The sequence below is a fragment of the Prosopis cineraria genome, unplaced genomic scaffold (genome assembly GCF_029017545.1).
Source record: "Prosopis cineraria cultivar Desert tree isolate PC_DT_omini unplaced genomic scaffold, ASM2901754v1 PC11, whole genome shotgun sequence".
Classification (NCBI taxonomy): Eukaryota; Viridiplantae; Streptophyta; class Magnoliopsida; order Fabales; family Fabaceae; genus Prosopis; species Prosopis cineraria.
This window is the reverse complement of record NW_026555342.1, coordinates 3,807,092-3,817,499: the sequence shown is the minus strand read 5'-3', so window position 1 is coordinate 3,817,499 and position 10,408 is coordinate 3,807,092. Positions and strand designations below refer to the sequence as shown.

At 32.3% G+C, this 10,408-nt stretch overlaps 1 protein-coding gene across 1 annotated transcript; it reads right to left on the bottom strand.

The window, feature by feature from the left end:
- Nucleotides 1-207: 207 nt before the first annotated feature.
- On the bottom strand, nt 208-5,832 carry LOC129285862 (serine/threonine-protein kinase SRK2B-like). The gene is made up of 9 exons (XM_054921802.1): nt 5,147-5,832; nt 4,867-4,941; nt 4,677-4,778; nt 2,652-2,705; nt 2,438-2,530; nt 2,241-2,333; nt 1,424-1,528; nt 1,240-1,338; nt 208-794 (listed from the first exon to the last, which is right to left on the bottom strand). Exons 1-9 carry the CDS (start codon nt 5,264-5,266, stop codon nt 465-467), a joined length of 1,071 nt encoding a protein of 356 aa, XP_054777777.1. The 5' UTR covers nt 5,267-5,832; the 3' UTR covers nt 208-464.
- Nucleotides 5,833-10,408: the final 4,576 nt, after the last annotated feature.

Sequence of the window (10,408 nt, the reverse complement as noted above, 5' to 3'; positions counted from 1 at the left end):
TTTTTATTTTTTTTCCTCTCCTACCAAGACTAATATGAAGTCAAATATGGCAAATCTAACAAAAGAAAGAGAGACTAGGTAAAAAGAAAGAGAGTCTTTTTCAACTGTTTTAAAGGCCTTTAAGTATTTTTCTTTTAAAAACATTAAAAAGTCATGATTTTAAATTCATAATTAATTTTTATATATGATAGAAGTATTTGGACATACTTATATGAAACCATGGTTTTGACTTCTAAAATTAATTACGAAGCATCCAAACAGGCAATTCAATATCTTTTTTCTTTCAAGCACAAAACTCAAAAGACAGCCTAATGCCTACAATACTTCAGAAATTCACAACGTCTATATAATAGACAGACATTCATGTCCAATGTAGAACACCCAATTTTTATACACACCAGACAAACACTCACCTTTTAAGTTCCCAGAGAACAAAGGAAACCAAAAATCCATTCAACAAACATTTAACTGACATTAAATTCTCCACTAGCCTGTGCCTCCTTGACGCTCTTTTCATATTCATCTTCTTCCTCCACCTCCTCAGCAGCAGCAACTCCATCTTTTGTTTCATTTTCTTCTTCCTCTTCTCCTCCCCAGCCAAATCCACTGACTGACCTCGAAACTTGGGCCAGAGTTTTAGCCTCCTCAACAATTTTCATAATGTCTTCTACGCTCTGAAGAGAAAAGGTTGGGTTTCCTTTCCTGTAGTAAACAGCTTGAGCCACTTCCGTCAATTCCCTTGGTAAGTTCTTTAAAAACCATGGGTGGGACTTGATCTCCTTGATGGTAATTCTCTGTGATACAATCATCATATAGAGTCACCACATACTATTTGCAAGATTATGACTGTAATTCATTATCCTTGAAAAATACATGCTCCATGAACCTAGCCTTTAGAAGAAAAGCATCAGCATTTGACCAATTCATTTTTATAAAAACCCATCAACATTGATCCTGCTGGTAATTAAAAAGACTCAATCATATTGATGAATTTTAAAAACTTTGGAATCAAATAACAGGAATTATCTACAAAAGGTTAAATTGATGGATCAGACACATCATCATTCAAGGACCCAACACGGAAAAGAGCAAAGAGAACCCTAAGCATCTATGCTTATGAACTTGTCAGAGTACAATTAGAGTGTTTATAGTGGCATAGCTGGATATTTTCGACATGTTTTATCAAAAAATAAATAATTAAAATAAAAACTTAGTGTTAAGCAACATGTCATATAGTACCCTTGCTGGATTTGCCACGAAAATGCGAGACAGCAGGTGTCTACACTCCTGAGATATGTGAACATAGTCCGGAATCTTGTATTGAACAGACATGATTCGCTGGATAAAAATGCAGGAAGTCAGAAAGGGGAAGCGTTTTATCAATTTATCAACTGATGTGGTAAAAAGAGAAGGAAAAGATTACGCTTATGGTTTTCCTGAAGTTTCTAGGATCCTCTTGGTCTTCAAATGGGTATGCTCCCACTAGCATTACATAAAGAGTTACTCCACAAGACCATACATCTGCCAACTGAATAAACACATAAAAGAATAAAATAACAAAAAACAAACATCATTAGTACCCAACAATGTCATTGATTTGGTTTAGAGTGACATGACAAATATCCAAAAAGTTCAGCTACATTTTGAAGAATCAGAAAATGTAAGACAACAAAAGGGATCTTTGTGAAGTGTTCATGCTGCACAGTCATTGAAACATCAGTTTCATATGTCCAACCTGATTGCCAAGTATATAACTAACATAGCTCTTCCCAGTTATTAAATATAAAATGAAGTTTCAGAGCTTACATGTGAAACAGGTAAAAGTCAAAGTGCTTTCCACATCTCAAGGCATTAACACGAAGGAGATCACATGCTACTGCAGTTCATAGCTGGTAACTAAAATGCTTTTTTGCTACAGGGAAATTCTTAACAAAATTTGAGTTCTTTTTATCACTCGTGCTTAGTCTAACAGTTCTATATTCACAGGCTGCAAAGGATGGAGAGAAACATAAAACTGAGGTAAATAAAGACGAGCCCATGTTAAACTCGGAGAAACAAGAAACATCAAAATCCATGCATAAGAAAGTTCCTGACTGTCAAAAAGTGAGTCAATTTTGGGAGGAAGGACTTCAGAGGAGTAACAATTTATAGTACTTCAAATGCAGCATGTGTTGCATGTACGTGTTTAATGAACCATGCATCACAATCTAAAACTTTTCGCATGGTTGAAGCTAGATTACCTTTCCATCATATTCTCTACGTGAAAGAACCTCTGGTGCAATGTAGGCTGGAGTTCCAACAGTCGATTTAGGTCTTGAATGAAGCAGAGAAGACTGAGAGAAGAAAGCTTACAAAAAGTGTCAAATATACCAGCAACTAATTATCTAAAACAATTAAAACTGATAATGATAATAATCATATTAATCCACATTCGAACCTTAGAATAACCAAAATCACAAATTTTCAGACGCGGAGCTGGGCTGCCATCCAATAAGGTGTTCTCTAGTTTCAAGTCTCGATGGCAAATTTGCTGCAGAGCAAGGAAAATTACAAAGAAAATGACACAAGAGAAGAGGAAAGGAAGCATATTTAATTATTTATAAACACATTCTAAATGGCACAGTCCATTATCAGGAAAAATGTTCAGTTACCATGGAATGACAGTAGTTAACTCCTGAGATGAGCTGCTGGAAGAAGTACCTTGCCTGGAATATAACAAGAACGATAAATTAAAATTCCTTCCTACATCAGGTTGCTCAAAAAGTGGGCACAAATAGATAGGAAGCAACTTTCTCCCTTTAACAAGTTGTCAAAAAAAAAAAAAAAAAAAACAGGGACGGCTCCCTGCAAGGTTAAAGAACTAATGGAGCCTCAGCACTCAATTTCATAACTTAAGTTACTTGAGAGTATATTTCTCTAAGAGAACTTATCAGCATCCTGTCCTCCACCTCAACATTCAAAATAAATCAAGTTACTTGAAAGCATATTTCTTTAAGAGAACTTATTAGTTTTATGTCCTCTTAAATAATGTTCTAAGTTAAGTTGGATGTTCAATTGATTAAATTATCTCCACTAAGTCAACGAGGGACAAAGTATGATTTTATAAAGTAGAAAATTCTGCTAGGTGTCTAACAAGCTGGAAATTATGGCAGCTTTGGATCCAGTCAAATCTAGAAGATATTTACTTGTGAGGTGTCAGAGTCCAACTAACAATTCCAATTTTGTTGCTAAAAAAATCCCACTTTTTTCTGCTTTTGGTATTTCAGTCAAGTTGTGTCCAGGCCAGCTTACGCACACCTTTGTAGTCTGGCAAAAGCATGCAATCCACACTAGAACAACAACAACAACAAGCCTTTATCCCACTAGGTGGGGTCGGCTACATGGATTGCAAGACGCCATTGTGCTCTATCATTTATTAAGCTTTTAGAAATATTATTAATTAAGAGATCACGTTCAACAACTTCCAAGAGTGTTCTCTTAGGCCTTCCTCTACCTCTCTTAATTGGACTCAAAGTTATATGTTCCACTCTTCTCACTGGTGCCTCCCTTGGTCTTCTTTGTACATGCCCAAACCATCTCAACCGATTTTCTACCATTTTTTCCTCAATAGGTGCCACCCTCACTTTTTCACGTATGTGCTCATTTCGAATTTTATCTTTACGTGTATGTCCGCACATCCATCGTAACATTCTCATCTCTGCTACTCCAACTTTATGCTCTTGCTGTCCCGTTAGAGCCCAGCATTCACTACTATATAACATTGCCGGTCTGATAGCAGTACGATAAAACTTTCCTTTAAGTTTATTAGGCACCTTACGGTCACAAATAACTCCTTTAGCTTTTCTCCAATTAAACCACCCAGCTTGAATTCTATGTGAAATATCTCCACTGATTTCGCCATCATTTTGAATAATGGCTCCCAAATATCTAAACTTTTCCACTTGAGGTATAATTTGATCTCCCAATCCACACTAGAACAGTAGAACTAAATAAATTTATGCGGAGCTTGCACAATGTTGTGTACGCCCTTGTAGCTCATACCATCCAGGCCCAAGAAAAGATCACAATGCCCATATTTATTACTATGTAACTCTTGCCTACTTCTATTTTCATTTTTCTACAGCCATGTAACATCTTAGGCGCTGCCTAACTTTGTATTATTTCCTCATTTGGCTTGAATAAATTTTCCCATCCTCTAACAAAAGAAAAAGAAAAAGAAAAGAAAAGAAAAGAAACTTATGCGGAAACTTCATGCTCCTAAGCTATAATTCACTAGAACTAAAAGATCCACAAAGAGATTCCATGTTCTAAGGTAGAATTTACATCCAATAGTGCCGCTAACCCCAGACACATTACATTCTCATCTCAACCACTAGCTTTTGCAACTTTCAAACCAAAACTACTCTCATCATAACCACGTTTTGACCAAGATCAACGGGTTTCCAAATACACATTAAACCCGTGGGATTGTACACTTTGGTAACAGCTCCGACTGTGCTGCCTAGCTAATAAGCAATTAACCATGGTTAGCGGGTTTAAGTTAGCCAAACACCCTCATGCTCTAATGAATCCAATGTCCACTGATTAAACAATTGTAAAAGCTATAACGTACGAACACCTGAGCACCATAGACTCGCTTAAAAATTAACTATAAGAATAAAGGGTAGAGAGATAACCTCATCTTCACTGAATCTTCCAGCATTGCATATTCGCTCAAAGAGCTCTCCACCTGCAGCATACTCCATGACTATTGCAAGATGTGTGGGAGTCAGTACCACCTACAAAGCTAAAATCCCATATTAGACAATACCTACTCACAAAGCAAAGTAAGATTGACTCATAAATCATAAGCACATGGGTACAGACCTCCTTGAACCGAATTATATTGGGGTGGCGAAGAGATCTGTGGTTTATAATTTCCCTGGCCACATTTGCATCAATCTGGAAAACATAGATTAAGCGTCCACAACCAATGACGTGCATATAAAATAGTGCATGCAGACAGAAAGGAAAAAGGGGAAAAAACTACACAGACAAATAGACACACAGAAATTGTTTAGGAATTGCAAGATAATAGTTGCTGAGAATAGCTTTCAGCTCAAAAATGTTATACGGAGCATGAAAGAAGTTCAGAAATTGCATGCACCTTGTGGCCTCGTTCAATGTACTTCATGGCAACGAGCTCCTTGGTCTCTTTGTTCCGCATAAGCCTGGCCACCCCGAAATTCCCAAATCCTATATCCTTCACCAGCTCGTACTTATCCATCCCTTTCTCCTCTTCCTTTCAGCCGAATCAACACGCCGAATATTACAACGTCAAATCCACGATAAACCCGCTTCCGTCGTGCCTTAGCAGTTACCAGCAAAGATCAATCGAACCCAATAAACTGAACCAAAAACTCGACTTTCAAGCACCAAAACAGGACCGGAAAACGAGAGAGGCAGAGACAGGGGTCACGCTGTGTGTGTGTGTGTGTGAGAGAGAGAGAGAGAGAGAGAGACTCTAATGGTAATGGATGCTCGAGATTAGCCGGGAAGGTTGAGATTTATGGAAGGGGTGGTGGTGGAATTTGGGAGAGTTTTGAAGGAAAGCAAAGAATTGAGCAGAAAATCAGCAGCAGAATATATCATAATTAATAAAGATACTAAATAATAATAATTGAAAAGGAACAGAAGCTGCTATAACGCTTTGGGAGTGCGCAGAGAGAGAGATAGAGAGATAGAGAGAAAGGGAGGCCGTGTCTGCGTGCAGGGAAAAGAAAACTAGCAAAGCAAGTATCTCTCTCACTGTATCTTCGGGGACAGAAGTTCCCATGATGATGACTGAAGACTGATGTAGTGATGAGAGAATTCTCTCTCTCGCTATTCTTTTTTCTCTTTTAAATAATGTGAGTGGAATCTTATCAGATGTCCAAATCACGTGAAATTTTATCTTATTATCATCATCAGAAAATAATTTCTTATAATAGATATATTATCTAAAATTTAATTGCAAGCCAAAAATGAACCTAACTGTCAGTGTGTTATAAATTTTGGCCCAAAATTTACTATTTAATATTTTTATTCCAGCCTATTTATTGGTTAAATGAATTGACGGAGGAAAACTCTTTTCAACCTTATTTTAAATTCTTAATAAAATTTGATCTAACATTTATAAAATTCATACTTTTTATATTTAAAATTTAAAAATTAAATCATCAACAATAAATTTTTTACCATATAAATTATTACTTGTGTCTCTGAATATTTTTTATATCATACAAGAACATTACATGGTCCCATAAGTTTAAATATTTTTCTGATACAAAAATAAATTATATGATAATATTAAAAATATCAATGCCTTTGATTTTTAATGTGAAATTGCTCCTGCAGATAGATGTGTCCTTCACAATTTATATATTTTGGTTTCTTACTTTATTCCATCGAATGTCACTTCCATGAACTTCGAATGTGAAATGAAAATTTTTCTATAAAATGACTCGCTATAATAAGTGCTTCCATCCCCGTTAAATTAACTAATTAAGATTATTCTTGTTTGTTACGTTAATCCAAATTTGGAGAACATTCATTGGGGAAATTTAAAATCACTAGTTATTGAAAATAACTATTATTTGACAAAAGGATATATGTTACTGTCAAAAAAATAACTATTATAATTATTTTTAAGAAAGAGACACTTGGCAGTTGATGGGAAATGGATGTGCATGCGCCGCAGATGGACATGGCAATTTGACAAAAGAGTTCTATATGATTTTAATATTCTCAGACGTAAAATAAAAAAAAAAGGGGGAGAATCCCACTTAGGGGCCAAAGCACATTAGTTTGTATTTAAAGCCTAATATAATTTAAAATTTTTTGCAAGGCCAAAAACTTCAAGTGAAAATATATTTAATAAAAAGATACATTTGTTCTTTTTTTTTACATGAATGTACAATATAATATTTATATTTTTTTAACACAATATCCTATAATATACAATTAATTTAGTAAAAATAATTTAATTTAAAATATACAAATTGTGCTAGATGAAAGAACAATAGATGTTTATGAATGCGTAATATAATATTCATAAATTTTAACACAATGTCCTGTAATGTGCAATTAGTTTAATGAAAATGGTTTAACTTGAAATGTGTAAGTTGCTCAAGATGAAAGAATAATAGAATATCTATAAATGCAAAATACAATATTTACAAATTTTCAACACAATGTTTTACAAATTGTCTAAAGGTAAATGTGTCTTTTTTTTGTTAAAATATGTTTTCAATTAATGTAGAGAATCTTCAAATTGTATTTGACTTAAAATGCAAAATTTTATGTTATTAGACACTAAGTGAGATTATCCAAAAATAATGACGAAAAGATAAATATTAAAAACAGAAAAAATAAAAAATAAAAATAAAACCTGGTAAAAGAAAGATACGGATCCCCTGCAGTGTCCTCCTCCGGTGCCCCATAATTGCACACATCTGGACCGTCAAGTTTACTCAACAGCAACTAACTTATTTTATTGTGTTCGAATTATTAATACTTGTAATATTAAAACTTTTGGAGACTAATGCTTACAAGCTGAAATTCAGATAAACAAGGGACCTGATAATGCTCGAATAGCCACTTGACATCTGACTACGCGATCAAATCCCCTAGCCTACCTCATCCTCCTTCAAGAATGGACGCTTCGTTGAATCTTCACCAAACACAACTAAATTTGTCTTAATCTTCTGCTCACTTCGTGAGAGCAGTCCTCCTTCGTAGCCCATTCCCACTCGGTGCGGGAAACTACGACGACGCGAGCATTTTTATTTATTTTTATTTTAATAATGCTCGAATTTAATATAATAGTTATGTCGAAACAAATCTAAAACTTAGGTTTGAAAAAAAAAGCCAATAATAATAAGTTTCCATCGTTCAAGCTTCTGCCCAATCTTAGCTAAAATTTAAAAGTACATAAGTCATTTCATGTATGATATGTTTGGATTTAATGAGAAATTTGGATTTGAAATTATATTTAAATCAAATTTCTTATTTAGATAGACAGAAATTTATAGACTTGAATTTGATTTAAATTTAAATCTATTTTTTATTACATTTCTTTTATAATTTTAAATTTCTCCTATATTCTAGTTATTTAAAGTTTTAATCACTTTAGATACTTTGTTTTCTTTATATTTTTATTATTGATGCTCTTATAACTTTTGCATCTCTTTTTTATCTTTTTTTAATTGAAAAATATATGTAAGATTATTGCTTTTGATTTTTGTTTTTGTTTTTGTTTTTGTTTTGAATCTCAACCCATCTTTCTTCTTTATTTAAATTTTTTAAACTACTCAAATAAAATACTTTAAATACAAGACTTTAAAATGTGATATTTAAAATGTAAGATTTTAAAACTAAAATTCAAATTCAAATACAAATTCACTAATCCAAATGCTACTTTAAAAAAGTCATAAAAAAATAACGTGTCCAGTCATTGCATGCAAGAGAGATGCATGCTTGGTACACCAAAATTATTCTTTTTAAAGGAAATGAGAGATGTACTCAAAAGAAAATATGGTAGGTGTATGTTTCATTTCCTGCCTACAGAACACTTTTATACTTATCAAATATTGCATAAATATTGGTCACCAAACAATATAGCATAAATATTGCATATGAAGTCAAGTTATTAGAAAATATTCCCTCCATTTTGATTTATAAAATATATTTAGATAAAATTGAGCATGCTGATAACATTTATTAAATATATATTATAATATTTTTTAAAAATAAATATAAAATTTTAAAAATACCCTTCTTTTAATAATTCATTTGTGAAAGAATATTAATAAAAAAGATAATATTTAAAAATATCATTAATAAAATTTTATTTTTATCAAAATATCTTATATTTTAATATGTTTAACCTCTTCCAAGGTGTTTTATAGAGTGGGATGGTATCAGTAATGAATAGTTAAATTAATCTCAAACTCCATGCACAGATGTACAGGCAGTGCTGCCCTTGGTTTAAATAATGGAACACAGTTGATTAACTTCACGATTTTTAAGGAATAATAATTAATAATTAATAATTTTTAAACTTGCAAAAAATATTTAAATTGTCAATCTTATTCCTCATCGACATTAATAAACACACTAAAATGTACATATGAATTAAAAGTTTGCCAACAATTTTATGCAATTAATAAGGAATAATGATAAAAAATAATTAACTACACTAAAATGTGTATGAGGATTACTATACACAAGTATTTGTCCTATATAATTAAAAAAAGTATTTATGTTTTCTAGTTATAAGTTATAAAAGGAGTATGAAGATAGAGCAAACACGAGTAAAGTAAGAAATAAGGTTGAGCGTGAAGGGTTAAACTTAGAGTCTCTATTTATATAAGGATTTGAATTTAAAAAATTAAAAGTTTTTTAGAAAATCGGGTTTTTAAGTTCAGCACTGATAAGTCTTGAAAAAAGAGGGTTGGGCTCAGGCAATTCTTCAAGCCTTATTTCCCAAAAGATAAATAATTTTTTAAATATTGTGTTATCAAAATAATTGATGTTGTTTCTTTTGCTATTTATTTAAACACAATATTAGCAGATTTTTTATTAATTTTTTAAATACAATTACTTTGTAAGGTCTATTTATTAGTTTTGATTAATGTTGTATTATATGATACACAAGTTTTTATATTTATCAGATTTGATAAAATTAATTTAAATTGAAAATTTTGATTTTTATTTTAAATCTTAATTAAAATTTTATATCTTTATTTATATTTATTTATTTTATTTTTTTTTAAAATAAACTTAGCTTTGAAAAAAAGATTGAGTCTTAAAAATTCATATTTTTTGGAAGACGGGCTCAAGGGCCCGCCCATCTACAGTTGTCCTATTATTGCAAGTCTAAAATAATAAATGACTAGAAATTGACGCTTTCATACACAAGCGTGATTATGCCCTCTGCCAAGTACCAATGGTCTATTGACTCCATTCATTTATTCGGAGCCACCAACCCATTTGCTTTGTGTATCTGCAATTCAATGTGCTTGCCGATTGTGAATTCATACCCTTTCCTACGCTGATTTTCATACGCGAATTGAATTATTCATTTCTGATAGCAAAAGTTGGATCATACCGCACGCAATCTACATTTTGAATTTGAATGTTAGGCAGCCATTAGTGGAAATAAAGCCACATTTTTTATTGTCATCAAAATAATTTATTCAAGAAGTTTCTTCCATTTCAAGTCAACGCACGCCTTGTTCCTTCACACACACACACACGCGCGCGCGCGCACATATTATTTTAAAATATAAGACATTTTTAATTTAATCTCACCTTTTAATAAAATAATTATTTATTTTTAAATTAATTATTTTTTTTATATTTATCTCTATTAAATATCCTATAATAA

Bases quoted from the DNA above. Each gene is read 5' to 3' on its own strand.
- LOC129285862 (XM_054921802.1), bottom strand. From the start codon at position 5,266: ATGGATAAGTACGAGCTGGTGAAGGATATAGGATTTGGGAATTTCGGG. The intron at 2,531-2,651 runs GTAACTGAACAT...CTTGCTCTGCAG, and splicing joins TTAACTACTGTCATTCCATG to CAAATTTGCCATCGAGACTT. The intron at 795-1,239 runs GTACTATATGAC...ATTGTATCACAG, and splicing joins TCGTGGCAAATCCAGCAAGG to AGAATTACCATCAAGGAGAT.